At 38.9% G+C, this 15,161-nt stretch overlaps 1 protein-coding gene across 1 annotated transcript in view; it reads left to right on the top strand.

Annotated features, from left to right (window-relative positions):
* LOC129028718 (E3 ubiquitin-protein ligase HERC2-like) overlaps positions 1–15,161 on the top strand; it is a 150,433-nt gene that overhangs the window by 9,824 nt on the left and 125,448 nt on the right. Inside the window, 10 exon segments of the mRNA XM_063652903.1 lie at positions 79–206; positions 299–494; positions 3,138–3,182; positions 3,185–3,267; positions 3,802–3,975; positions 4,053–4,189; positions 4,307–4,458; positions 5,157–5,348; positions 12,357–12,441; positions 13,287–13,414. Of these exon segments, the coding sequence (XP_063508973.1) occupies positions 79–206; positions 299–494; positions 3,138–3,182; positions 3,185–3,267; positions 3,802–3,975; positions 4,053–4,189; positions 4,307–4,458; positions 5,157–5,348; positions 12,357–12,430 (1,181 nt within the window). The 3' untranslated portion in view covers positions 12,431–12,441; positions 13,287–13,414.

The raw sequence follows: 15,161 nt of genomic DNA, 5'->3' as shown, positions 1-15,161 counted from the left end.
CTACACTGCAGATCCCTCGACTAACCTGCAGTACATATTCATTCCTTCCCTGCCCTTCTTTTAAATGTCTTTTTACAGGTCATGTGGCATTATCTTTAGTTCATGCAGGTGCACTTGGTATTGAGCAAGTAAAGCACAGAACGTTGCCTAAGTCAGTGGTGGATGTTTGTAGAGTTGTCTACCAAGCAAAATGTTCGCTCATTAAGGTGATAGATTTTAATTCTTTTTATTCTGTGCTTTGCAGACAGTTGCTGAAATATTTGTTGTTAAAGTTGTCTTTTCCTGGTTAACTTTGCAGACTCATCAAGAACAGGGCCGTTCTTACAAGGAGGTCTGTGCTCCTGTCATCGAACGTTTGAGATTCCTCTTTAATGAATTGAGACCTGCTGTTTATAATGACCTCTCTATAATGTCTAAGTTTAAATCGTTAAGTTCTTTGCCCCGTTGGAGGAGGATAGCTCAGAAGATAATTCAAGAATGAAGGAAAAAGAGAGGTGAGAATGTAAAAGGACAGAAGATACTATTAAAGCATGTGCTTCACCCTGCCTCACTGGACCTGTGATTTCAGAGTGAAGTTTCTCTACTGTTGATTCCATGTGACATTTCTACCTGCTGCCATCATTTTTATGTATAGTTATGATTAAATACAGAAATCTCGCTTATTTTTCCAAGCAATCAGACAATGAGGCAGATTAGGAATTGAGTGTGGTATGATTTGATTACTAGTAAATTGATGTTGAAAATGTAAATAATCTTTGCTAAATTGATGGGAACAAGGAAGTATTTTTATTTTATTAGTTATCCTGGTAATGAGATATAATGGGAACATTTAAACTTATTGCCGTTCTTCTAAAGAAATGTTTTTTGTTTGGAAATATTGAGTATTCTGATATATGGAGAATTATAAAGGGAAGCTAAAAGAGTTACTGACATTTTCCTGGAAGTAGCTGTGTAAGGGTACAGAAAAGTCTTTTTGCATTAAATCCAAATTTGAATAAAAATGCTTAGAAATTATAAAATAGTTTAGAATTTAGTCACTTGTGATTATAAATAAACTACAGAAATTTCTGATTATATCCTTTTTTTATTTCTTTGAGACGGAGTCTTGCTCTGTCGCCAGGCTGGAGTGCAGTGGTGTGATCTCAGCTCACTGCAACCTCCACCTCCCAGGTTCAAAGGATTCCCCTGCCTCAGCCTTCCAAGTAGCTGGGATTACAGGCACGCGCCACCACGCCTGGCTAATTTTTGTATTTTAGTAGAAACGGGATTTCACCATGTTGGCCAAGATGGTCTTGATCTCCTGACCTCGTGATCTTCCTGCCTTGGCCTCCCAAAGTGCTGGGATTACAGGCGTGAGCCACCGCGCCTGGCCTCTGATCATATTATGACTTATACTGATTTACTCACAAACCTGCTTATTGAACAGTATTAATTACTGAGTTTCTGATGGGTGTTTTGAACAATAAGCTTATGAAAGACTAAAGTGTTCTAGAAGCCATCCTAATTTGATTGTTCCTGAACAAACCCTACACCATAACAGCCTGTCTGGATCCGAGGGGTGCTCTGGATCAGGAAGTAACAGCAGTCACACTTCTGCGATTCCTTTAACCCAGGCACGCAGGAACTCAGCCCGGGCCCAGGAGACAGGCTGCCTCAGCATGAGGGAGAGAGACTCCACCATTTGCCATCTCATATCCGTGGGTGCTGAGCCCACACTGTCACTTTTAGAGTTTCTTGTGGGTTTATAGATTTATTGTGTGCTGTTTCAAGCTGGTTTTCTTTTTTTTGGAAATTAAGTAACTTGAAAAGATTAAGTGATTAATATTCCTGTTGCTGTGTCAGGGATCCCCGAGCCTTCTCTCAGGCTTGATGATTCACTAAAAGGACTCAGAAGAGCTGTTATACTCACAGCTGTGTTTTTTTACCGCAAAAAGGATACAGATTAAAATTAGCAAAGGGAAGGGTGCATGGAGGGAAGTCCAGAGGAAACTAGGCACAAGCTTTAGTGTCTCTCCCCAGTGGCGTCACGTGCATGTGCTTAGCTCTCCCAGCAAGTGTGTCACATCATGTGTGAAGAAATGTTAACCGGGCCAGCGCACCTGAGCCTCGAGTCTAGAGTTTTTGTTGGGGGCCAGTCACATATGCAGGCAGTGCCCATGTGACTGACCTCAATTACTCAGACTCCAGTGCCCCAGTGCAAAAACAAGTGGTCCCTCGCAAGTCACATCATTAGCATAAACTACCTGGCCAGACCACTGCCACAAGGTCCTGGGTGTCAGGTATACCAAAAAACTTATCAGGCAGGGTGTTCCAAGGGCTCAGAGCTCAGCTCCTAGAAGAAGGACCAATCATGAAGGGACAGACCTTCCTTGGGAATTTGCAGGGTCTGAGCAACCCTGGCCTGCTATGTTAGCTCTTTACTGCCCAGGTGTATTATCATGTTGCTTATTTTTTATATTATATGCTGAGGAGATTTAGACCAAAAATTTTAAAAGAGATAAAATATAGGGAGGAAATTCCACATATCACAGTGAATTCAATTGATTCAGTTACACACTAACAGAACCACTGAACTGGACCAGGGCGGACAAGCCAGGAACTGTGGGCCAAATTCCACCTCTTGCTTGCTTTGTGTTGCCCATGGACTAAGACCTTTTTTTTTTTTTTCCAGTTTGAAATCGTTTTTTAACAATTAAAAGAAGTATATTATTTTTGACACATGAAAACTACATGAAGCTAAAATTGTAGCACCATAAATAGAGTTTTACGGGAGCACGGCCACACCTATTGCTTTATCTGTGGTTACTTTTTGTGCTGCAGCAGCAGAGTTGAGTATTTGCAACAGACTGCATGGCCTGAAAGACTCAAATGTTCACTCTCTGGCACTTGAGGAAGAGCTTGCTGGCTGCCGGGCTTCCCCTGCTTCGGGGCTTCTCCCCTCGTCGCACTCTCACTTTGTCTTTTTGTTCTGCCAGGGTGATCATTTCACTCTTGTTGTTGAGCATTGCAATTTATAATGTTGTTCAGATGTTTATTTGAATGAAATATTTGTCCTTCATGTAAATCTAAGTATTTCTTAATTTAAAATTAATATTTAAGTATATGATTTTTATAGTGAATGATGTTTTAAAACACAGTTCCTAAGAAGCCAGAATCTATAGATGATGAAGAAAAAATTGGAAATGGAGTGATTTAGAAGAAGCTTGCATTTTGCCTCACAGTCCAATAAATGTGGACAAGAGACCCATTGCAATTAAATCACCCAAGGTGCAGTATTTTCTGTGATTCTGAGGTTGGCTGAATAGAATCATAGCACATAGCAAAGGAATCCACAGTCTCGTACCTCTGTACCTGAGCATCCAGAGGGAGGGACGGGCGATTGTTAGAAATATGGCCCCAGTGATGCTTCATGAACTTGACTTATGATGTCTTGGTCAGAGCTGTAGCTGGAGAAGGGTTTCCTTTTATTTTTGGTACTAGATTGTATCATTAATTATTCACCATTCGTTCCTTAAATATATTCTTTGTTCCAGAAACAGTGCTGGGCCCTGTGGCCATTAAAATGAACCATAACTTAACTTTGTATGCCAAGCTAGCCTGTTCCAACATATATTAGTATAGAGATTATAAATTCACTTATATTTATAGCATAGTTTTAAAACCATGTATTAATGACTAAATTTAACATTTTAACCAATTTAAACCTATGAGCATTATTTATATTTTACTTGAATAACTTTTAGAGCACAGTTTAATATTAAATAGGGTAGACAAATGATGAAAATGGTTTTCCTTTGTTAGGACAAATGGCAGCTGCTGTTGAGTACTGTTACAGGTGTTCACAAATACAAGTGGTTGAAGCAGAATGTGCAGGGTCTTTATCCGCAGTCTCCACTCCTCAGTACAATTGCTGAATTTGCCCTTAAGGCGGAACCGGTGGATGAGGAAAAAATGAGAAAGTGTCTACTAAAACAGGTAACATTTGATGAGAAATGCATGTCTGCATTGGGTAATATACATAACACTTAACTGTATGCATTGATATTTTGCAGTTGGAGAGAGCAGAGATTCGCCTGGAAGGGATAGATACAATTTTAAAACTGGTGAGCAAGAATTTCTTACTTCTATCTGTGCAGTACGTGATGTTTTGTGGATGGCAAAGACTTATTCCTGAGGGGATCGATATAGGGTAAAACGTTAGCATATTTTTTTCTTAATTAAGGAAGCTGTGGCAACAAAATGTTGTTCTGTAACAGTTAGAAGTCTGGCAGTGTCCCGAGTCAAATTCTTTATCTTTATTTGAAAGGGAACCTCTTACTGATTGTTTAAAGGATGTTGATTTGATCCCACCTTTTAATCGGATGCTGCTGGAAGTCACCTTTGGCAAGCTGTATGCTTGGGCTGTTCAGAACATTCGAAATGTTTTGATGGATGCCAGTGCCAAATTTAAAGAGTTTGGTGAGTCAACAGTTGCATCAATGTTATTTTATAGTTTGCCTTTAATTATATGTTGTGGAAACTTGCAAATGCCAATTTTTGCTTTTGAGAAGACTGTGTTTGTACTTTGTACTTGTATAATCTATGCTGCTGTCAGCTTTCTCAGATTTTAAACAAAACTTTAAAATTTAGCAGGAGACACAATGTTGAAGTACTCTAGTATAACATTTTTACATTTTTACATTTTTATGTGTATCACCACATATCCTAAAGTGTCTGTGTCCTATATTAATATTTATTTTCTGTATAGTTTGAGCATCTACAGAGAGTTGATTGGATTGGTTTTGTGGAGGAAAAGTGAGACATAACTTTTACATTTGAAATGGAAGGAATGGAATAGGGCACCAGTGTATTCAGAGAGCAACATGCTAAGTCCTGTAGACAGATGGAACGACCTGTGCACAGAATACAGGGGGTAGACCCATCGTGCAGCATGACAGAGCTGCCCACTCTGTGGAAACCACTGAAAAATAGTCAGAAGTTTAGAGTAATCACCCGTGCCTTCTGCGTTACGTTTATTCTTGTATCCACGCACAAGAAATGTCAGTGGGTGTCAATGCCTATTAGTCAGATGTTTAAAGTAATAGCCCGTGCTTTCTGCGTTACGTTTATTCTTCTATCCATCACAAGAAATGTCAGTGGGTGTCAATGCTTATTAGGTATCCAGCCGGTTCCCCTGCAAACCATCACCAATGAGAACGTGTCAGGACCGAGCCTGGGGACCATCCCGCAAGCCCGCTTCCTCCTGGTGATGCTCAGCATGCTCACCCTGCAGCACGGCACAAACAACGTCGACCTCCTGCTCAATTCCAGCACGCTGGCCCTCGCTCAGACGGCACTGCGCCTGATTGGTAGGTCTGCACCGGCTTGAGAGCCTTTGGGAAAACGTCAAGATTTTGCTTTGATTTCTTTTTTTTTTTTTTTTAAGCTTTTTGTAAATTATGGTAAGACACAAATAGCAGAAAATGTAGCGTTTTAACATCGCAATTCAGCGGTATTAAGTATATTCACAATTTTCTAGAGTCATCACCACTGTCTAGTTGTAGAACTTTTTCATCACTATAAATACACCCCATTTAGCCATCAGTCCTGACTCACCCTGCTCTCCAGCCCCTGATAGTCACAAATCTGCTTTCTCTGTCTATGGATTTGCATATCCTGGATATTTCATATAAATGTAATCATCCCATTTGTGGCCTTTGTGTCTGGGTTATTTCATTTGGTATATATCAGTACTTTATTTTTATGGCTGAAAAAGATTTCATTGTATGAATATATAACATTTTGTTTATTCATTTATCTGTTGATGGACATTTGGGTTGGTTTTGCCTTTTGACTTTTGTGAATAGTGCTGCTAGGAACATTTATATACAAATACTTGTTTGAACACTTGTTTCTAGTTCTTTTGATTATACACCTAGGACTGGAATTACAGGGTCATATGGTACAACTGTGTGTAACTTACTAAGAAACTACCAAACTTTTCCACAGTGCCGTATCATTTTTACATTCCCACCACCAGTGGGCAGGATTGCAGGGTTCCAGTTTCTCTACTTCCCTGCCAACACTATTTTTTGTGGTTTTCTTTTTTTGTTTGTTTTTTTGGATTAAGGCCATCCTAGTGGGTGTGAAGTGGCATCTCATTGTGATTTTGATTTGCATTTCACTAATGACGAATGACATTGAGCTTCTTTACATGTTTGTGCTTGTTGGCCATTTGTATATCTTCTTTGGAGAAGTGTCTATTCAAATCCCTTTCTCTTTATTTTTTATTTTATTTTTTTGAGACAGAGTCTCACTCTGTCGCCCAGGCTGAAGCACAGTGGCACGATCTCAGCTCACTGCAACCTCTGCCTCCTGGGTTCAAGTGCTCCTCGTGTCTCAGCCTCCCGAGTAGCTGGGATTACAGTCACACACCGCCACACCTGGCTAATTTTTGTATTTTTGGTAGAGATGGGGTTTCGCCATGTTGGCCGGGCTGGTCTGGAACTTCTGACCTCAGGTGATCTGCCTGCCTTGGTCTCCCAAAGTGCTGGGATAACAGGCATGAGCCACTGCACCCAGCCCCTTTCTCCTTTTTAAATAGGGTTATTTGTCATCATCTTGTTGTTGTACCAATAAATGCACTATAGAAGTGTACCAAACATTTAAAGAAGAATTAACACCAGTCCTCAGACTCTTTAAAAATTTCATGTATACTAGACCGTCACAGATCTGTAGACCTTTATCAGATATATAATTTGAGGGTATTTTTTCCTGTTCTCTGGATTGTATTTCCTTTGATAGAGTTTTTTATTTTGATGAAGTTCAATTTATCTGTTTCTCTTTTGTCATCTATGCTTTTGATAACATATCCAAAAAGCCATTTCCAAATACAAGGTTGATGAAGATTATCTTCATATTTTCTTCTGTAAGTTTTATAGTTTTAGCTCTTATATTTAGATCTTTGGTCCATTTTTAGGTAATTTCTTTTACGCAGTGTGAGGTAGGAGTCCAGCCTTTTTCTTTTGATTATCTGATTGTTTCAATACCACTTGTTGAGGACTGTTCTTTCCCTGAAGTTCTCGGTACCCTTGGCAAAAATCAGTTGGCTGTAGATATTTAGGTTTATTTCTGGACTCTCAATTACATTATCACATTCTATATGTTGATAATTATGCAGGTACCACACTGTTTTAAACATTGTAGTTTTGTACTGTTTTAAAATTGAGAAGTGTGTTTTCTTAAGATTATTTTGGCTACTTTGAGTCCCTTGCATTTTCACATGAACTTCAAGGCTGGCTTTTCCATATCTGCAAAAAAGACCATTGGGATTTTTGCTAGGGATTGAATCTGTAGATTGTTTTGGGGAATAGTGCCATCTTAACAATATTAACATCCATTCTCTGAATGTGGAATGTCTTTCCATTTATTTCTGTCCTCTTTAATTTCTTTCAGCAGTATTTTATTGTTTTACAGTTATCAGGGTAATAATGGCCTCATAGAATGAACTAGGTAGTGTTCCCATATATTCTGTTTTTAGAAGAGTTTGAGGATTGGTGTCAATTCTGCTTTAAATGTTTGTTAGAGTTGACCAGCTAAGCTTTTCTTTGTTGAAAGTTTTTTTTTTTTTTTTTTGAGACGGAATCTCACACTGTTGGCCAGGCTGGACTGCAGTGGCACGATCTCAGCTCACTGCAAGCTCCACCTCCCAGGTTCATGCCATTCTCCTGCCTCAGCCTCCCGAGTAGCTGGGACTACAGGCACCCACCACCACGCCCAGCCAATTTCTTGTATTTTTGGTAGAGATGGGGTTTCACCATGTTAGCCAGGATGGTCTCGATCTCCTGACCTCGTGATCCACCCGCCTCGGCCTCCCAAAGTGCTGGGATTACAGGCATGAGCCACCGGGCCCAGCCAACTCATTTCTTCTTTTACTATTTATCATCTCTTCATCTTCATGGGTGCCTGAGCATAGGTCATTCCTAATAGCAGAGTGATTCAATGTCAATGGAAGATGGGGAAAGGGATTATTGGATAGGCAACTGATAATCCTTATGACAGTGTCTTGCTTTTCAAAATATTGACTTGGAATCTGAGGTCTCTGGATCATGTGTATTCCTACCTCATCCGGATATTGTTTTTCTGAAGAGAAGGAACATAGAAACTGCAAAGCAGCCCACATAGCTTTATCTGAGTTCATCTTCTCGCAGGACTTTGCTAAAAGTAGCAATAAGAGCCACTTATTACTGCATGTCATGTTTTCAACATTTTCTGCCATTTTCTTTAGTTTTACAGTCTCATTAGGCATATAGTTCATTTTTAAATATACATCAAATGATGGTTTAACCAAATGGTTATTATTTCTTAATGCCAGCTCTGTCTTGTACCATATGAAACTTATCCAACTGCTTTCTGACTACCTTGTTCAGCCACATTTTAGTTTGCATTACTATCAACACCTCACTTCTAAATGATGCCTCTTTCAAGAATTGTGTTTAGTAAACACATAAAAAAGTATAACCTTAAAACATATCTGGAGGAAGACAGTTCATGGCCGCTTCTGGTGGCTTCATACTCATTAAACAAATGATGATTGTCTTCCATTCTTAGGATACCAGAAATAGAAGATTGCTGGTTGGACTTCAGCCTACTCTTCCTCATTCTAAAGAAGTCAACAGAAGAATGGTTGACTTTTATCTCTTGATTTACTGCTTACAGACAATGAATCATGCCTATTCTCACTGGCCAAAGCTATTGCAAGAGTGGCTATGACAATTAGTTTTTTTTAGCTGGAAATATTGGCACACTTCAGTAATACAAGGATCATTCAATAATTAGGAAGGGGAGACAACATACTGAAAACACAACATGTTCCCATCACATACCCATGTGTACTCACACACTGTGCTTCATCTTCTGCTATTATGAATGAATGTTTAGGCTTCTATATTATGCTAAAACTTCCCCTTTTATACTATATCCCATACCCACATTCACATTTGGTCTACATGGATATAGCTCCTGTGATTCTGTCCTCTTTTGGATAATTCAGGTCTGCTTCTCCACTAGGTTATATAAATCAGCTTAAAAATAAACAACCATTATAGTACAAATCCTGCATCAAAACATGTTTATTATATAAATATCCTCTATCAGCTCATGTTTAATTTCTTTTTTATTTTGAGATGTCTAATAAGGTGGGCATTAGACATATGGCTGTTTATATTTAAATTAATTAAAGTAAATATAATTAAATATTCATTTTCTCAGTTGCACATTTTAAGTGCTCAGTAGCCACTAGTGACTATCATACTGGATAGTGCAGATTATGTAATATTTTCATTTTGTAGAAAAATCAATTATACGACCATATATAATGAAAATATGCAAGTTTCTTAACACCTGAAGATAATTAAATAGTACACATCAAGACGTGGGAGACACAACAAATGTTCAATGCAGAGGAAAAATTACAGCCTTAAAAGCATAAATTAGAAAAGAAGAAAGTTGAACTCTAATGAGTTTAGAAAATCAGCAAAAGAATAAACACAATGATTGTAGGTAAATAATAAGAAAATACATTCATAAAATGAAAACTAGGCCAACAAAGAGGATCACCAAAGCCAAAAATTGGTTTTCTAAAATTAGTGATAACATTTATCAACCTCTTCAGGCTTATCAAGGAACAACAAATGTTACACAGAAAATAAATATTAAGAATAAAAATGTGTTTAATGGCATACTTAGTGATTAGAAAGAAAACGAGGGCACACTATTAATTACTTTGAGTAAATTTAAAGCATAAGCAGAAATACACAACTATCTAGAAAAATATTACTTACCAGCATTTAATCAAGAATAAATAAACATCCTGAATAATCATTTAAGTATTAAGTAATTGGTGTAGTAGCAAATAAAAAAGCAAGTAGCACTAGCCGGTTTTATAGGTTATAAAATTTTCAGTAAGATCATTCCAAAACTATAGAAAAGTAGATGACAGAGATGAAGAGTATTCTGCAAATCATTCTGCTAATTCATTAAACTTAATGCTATACCTGACAAGAGTACAAGAATATACAGAACAATAAACAAACATGAAAAAAATTTTTAAATATATTACAATTAGTATTAAATTATGTAGCACATAAAAGTGTAAATATGAACAAATCTAATTTGCCTTAAAAATACCAGTTGATTAAACAATAGAAATATAATTTACCACAATAACAGATTAAAAGGAAAATTATATAAACATTTCTATTATGCATCATATAAGCTTTTAAACATAAACTTAAAACACAACACTTTTAAAACATAAACATTCAGTAACCGTAAAAACTATTCTTAGCGTACTAAAAATGGAAGGTAACTCATTTAAATTAACATAGGGTATCTACAAAAATAACCCTACTTCAATATTAAAGGAGAAATATTTGAATCATTCTCTGTGAAGTCAGAAGTAAAATATGAGTATCTATTATTGCCATTTCTGTTCAATATTGAAATGGTAGTATGAACCAATGCATTAAGACTAAATAAATAAATAACAAAAGATTCTGTAAAAAGAATGCAGAAAAAACATTCATTATCAGCCAGGCACGGTGGCTCACGCCTGTAATCCTAGCACTTTGGGAGGCCGAGGCAGGCGGATCACGAGGTCAGATGATCAAGACCATCCTGGCTAACACGGTGAAACCCCGTCTCTACTAAAAATACAAAAAATTAGCCGGGCGTGGTGGCAGGTGCCTGTAGTCCCAGCTACTTAGGAGGCTGGGCCAGGAGAATTGCTTGAACCCGGGAGGCGGAGGTGGCAGTGAGCTGAGATCACATCACTGCACTACAGCCTGAGTGACAAAGCGAGCCTCCATCTCAAAAAGAAAACAAAACAAACAAAAAGCCCACAAAACATTTGTCGCCTTGATTTGTGGTGCTATACTGTGTCCTTAAACTTGATCTGTTTCTGGACTTTTTTTTTTTTTTTTCCATTTTAATAGGTCCATTTGTTTATTGCTGTGCCAATTCTCTATTCTTAATTGAAACAATTTTCCTCTCATTTTACTTATTTTAGAGTTCTTTTAATTGTGTTTAAAAAGCTTGTAACATGAGATCTACTGTTTTAATAAATTTTGAAGCATATAGTACAGTATTGGTAATTATAAGTACAATGTTGAAAAGCGGATCTCTAGAACTTTTTAATTCTGCATGGTTGAAACTTTATACCCATTGGACAGTAACTCTTGATTTCCTCATCACCCCAGTTCCTGGCAACCACTATCGTACTTTCTGCTTCAATGAGTTGGTCTATGTTAGATAGCTCATATAAATGGAACCATGCAGTATTTGTCTTTTGTGACTGGCTTGTTTCACATAGCCTAATGTCCCCAAGATTCATCCATATTGTGGCGTGTGATAGGCTTTCCTTCTTTTTAACGGCTCCATAGCATTTCATTGTGTGTATACCACATGTTGTTTATCCATTCATCTGTTGATGGACATTTGGGTCGCTTCCATGTCTTGGCTATTGCAAACAATAAGTGTGCAAATATCTCTTTGAGATCCTGATTTCAATTCTTTTGGATAAATACAAAGAAGTTGGATTGCTGGATCATATAGTAATTCTATCTTCCTTCACAATTTTTTAGCTATTTTTTTTTGAGACAGTCTCGCTCTGTCACCCAGCCTGGAGTGCAGTGGCATGATCTCAGCTGTCACCTCTGTCTTCTGCGTTCAAGCAATGCTGGTGCCTCAGCTTCCCGAGTACCTGGGACTACAGGCATATGACACCATGCCCAGCTAGTTTTTTGTATTTTAGTAGAGATGGGGTCTTGCCATGTTGCCCAGGCTGGTCTTGAACTCCTGAGCTCAGGAAATCTACCCACCTTGGCCTCCCAAAGTGCTAGGATTATAGACATGAGCCACCAAGCCCGGCCTCCCTTGGCTCTTATAGATATTTATGCCACTAGATGAACTTTAGAATCATTCGTTATGTTTCAAAAAATTTTTCTGTGGGGACTTTGATGGGACTTGCTGTAAACTTACAGATAAACTTACAGAGAAGTAGCATTTTACTGTATTGAGTCTACTCATTCAGGACTACGGTTGTTTCTTCATTTATTCAAGTATATTTTAGACCCCTTAGTAAAGTTTTGTAACTTAATAATGAGCTTTATTTCTTTTCAGGTCTATACCTACATCTATCTATGTACTTTTTACTTGTAATTCCCCCTCTTCTCTATAATATTCTGAATTAAGTCAATGGTGGAAAGTCTAGGAGACCAGTTAAACCAAACTGTACTCATAATTGACTCTTCCCTATTTTCTTGGATTCAAAACCTTTATAACTTGGCCAACTATGTTCATATGACTTTGTTTTCTAGGAATGGAGATTCTCTCAGGAGGTTCCACAAATCCTGATGTGAGGTTTCTTAGGAGTTACCGCCAGTCTGCCTGACGCACAAGCAAGCAAGTCAGAATTTCACTCATGAGCACTTCTTTTTTTTTTTTTCCTGGGACAGAGTCTTGCTCTGTTGCCCAGGCTGGAGTGCAGTGGCACAATCTTGGCTTACTTCAACCTCTGCCTCCTGGGTTCAGGTGATTCTCCTGCTTTAGCCTCATGAGTAGCTGGGATTACAGGCACACACCATCACACCCGGCTAATTTTTGTATTTTTAGTAGACGGGGTTTAGGCTCAAGCAGGTTCCCTGCTATGTAAGTTAGAAAACAGAATAATATAATTGATATTTAGCCAGTTTATTTAAATTTAGGAATGATAAAATTTCAGATATGATGCTGAGCTTAAAAGCCATCTCGACAAAACCTTCTTAAGGTGGAAAGGCATGCGTGTGTCAACTGATTTTCATATAAACCTGTCTTTTTTTTATGCGGTCATTCCAAAGCAAAGCATTTTTGGGTAACATTGGTCTTTGTGAAGACCTTAGATGACTCTGGCTTTGGGAGCCCAAGGTGGGCAGATCACCTGAGGTTAGGAGTTCAAGACCAACCTGGCCAACATAGCAAAACCCTGTCTCTACTAAAAATACAAAAGTTAGTCAGGTGTGGTGGTGGGCACCTGTAATCCCAGCTACTCAGGAGGCTGAGGCAGGAGAATTGCTTGAACCCAGAAGGAGGAGGTTGCGGCAAGCCGAGATTGTGCCATTGCACTCCTGGGCAATAAGATCAAAACTCTGTCTCAATTAAAAAAAAAGGTGACTCTAGAATAACTGGGGAAGCTTTGGGCTATTTCTACCACATTTGCTTATAATTTATTGTGTGGTTTTTTTTTTGTTTGTTTGCTTTTTAATATCTAGACCTCAAGAAACACTCATTCAGATGAAGACAAAGATGGCAACTGGGATGCTTGGGGCAACTGGAGTGATTGCTTCCGGACCTGTGGGGGAGGAGTGTCATATTCTCTGCGGAGATGTTTGACCGGAAGGTCAGTGGTGGCTTCACTTGCTCCTGCATGTGGAATGTGGCAGTGCCTCTGGATGGGTGGAGAGAAGAGATAACTTTATTTGGCTTTGGAATGTACTGTGATGATGGTGTAACATTTGCTTTGTCTAAATGTTAGTCAACCTAGGTTAACATATTTAAGCAGCAATGGTCCAGTTTTCGTGGGTATCGCCATGTTGCACACAGGACCCAGGAGCACTGGACGCTTTGGGCTTTGAGGAAAGGAAATCCTGGCACTTTAAGTCACTGGTTTAAAGTTGTCAAGAGTTGGGGCAAGAGGTCAAGTCTTCTGAGTTCTGCCCTTGGGTTGCTGCAATTTAATCCAGTTCTTGTTCATCTATTCTGAGCAACCCATTGATTAAGAACATGATGCAAGTTCTGTTTTCACATTTTAGATATATTTATGTTAAATAATATTTGCAAAAATGTAAAATCAGCTTATTTTTTAAAAATCTGTAAATTTGTAATAAGCCTGTGCTTATCACTGTTTTTGAGACACTTTAAGGTAATTCTTTATGGGACAGTTTAATTCCCAGTCAATGATTTTGCATCAGCTCCTAGGTAAGACAGAGCCCCAGATTGATGGAATCTGGCATGCTAGTCTTGTACAAAAGAAGATTCCAAGATTATGTCAGTCATCTTCAGATTTGGGATATTGTTAGGCAAAAGAATAAATTGGCCTTTGCCAATTAGCTTCAAGATATAGAGTAGAAATGCAGGGAGAGTACATTTTGGCTGGAGTTTGGATTTCGTTGAGGTCACTGTTCTACCATACATTAAACAGTGACCAAGTATGTCCTCCAGTTTCCTTGAGACAATGCAGAGCAGGGCAGATGAGAGACTGTACATGTGGCCTTTGAGAAGAAAGACTCACTGGTCTACTCCAGGAAGGCCTGGGAAGGTTGCTGGAGGTACTATAGTAGCATTCCCCCAGGGTGAGTTCTAACTCAGAGCATGGAAACTTCAGTAAAGCATTGGTGAACTAAATCCAGGGATTATTCTTGCAAAGAGAAAGTGTTATGCCTGCTTCCCCATATTTCCACCTTGGTGAGCAGATATAGGCCCTGGTATTCTGTGTCATGCTGTGTGGAAGAATGATGAGGTATCATGCTGTATTGAGATATATTTATTCTGCCAAGGAGGCTGCAATAGGAGAGCTACACCCTGTGGGCAAGGGGAGGAGGCTTTTTTTTTTTTTTTTGGAGACGGAGTCTCACTCTTTCCCAGACTGGGGTGCAGTGGCGGTATCTGGGCTCACTGAAACCTCCGCCTCCCAGGTTCATGCAATTCTCCTGCCTCAGCCTCCCAAGTAGCTGGGATTACAGGTGCCTGCCACCATGCCAGGCTAATTTTTGTATTTTTAATAGAGACGGGGTTTCACCATATTGGCCAGGCTGGTCTTGAACTCCTGACCTGAATGATCCATCTGCCTCGGCCTCCCAAAGTGCTGGGATTCTGTAATGAGCCACCATGCCCGGCCAGGGGGCTTCTTATGTAAAGGGTGAGTTCTTTCCCACTGCTGGCCAGCCACATGGGAGAGAAGTTTCCAGTCTGGGAATGAGTAGGGAAGGGAGAACTTTGGCATCTCTTTCTAAACTTCAAGTCTGAGAAGTCTGAATAATTTGCAATTAGTGGTAGGGTTAGAGTGGGAAAGGAGTGGGATTTATTTGCATTGGTCTTTTTTTATTTTTTCTAGTATGTACTTGCATTTGTTAAAAAGAATTTAGAGG

This window comes from Pongo pygmaeus, chromosome 16 (assembly GCF_028885625.2).
Source record: "Pongo pygmaeus isolate AG05252 chromosome 16, NHGRI_mPonPyg2-v2.0_pri, whole genome shotgun sequence".
NCBI classification, from domain to species: domain Eukaryota; kingdom Metazoa; phylum Chordata; class Mammalia; order Primates; family Hominidae; genus Pongo; species Pongo pygmaeus.
Note: the sequence above shows the minus strand (reverse complement) of the source record. Positions and strands in the feature narration are given on the sequence as shown.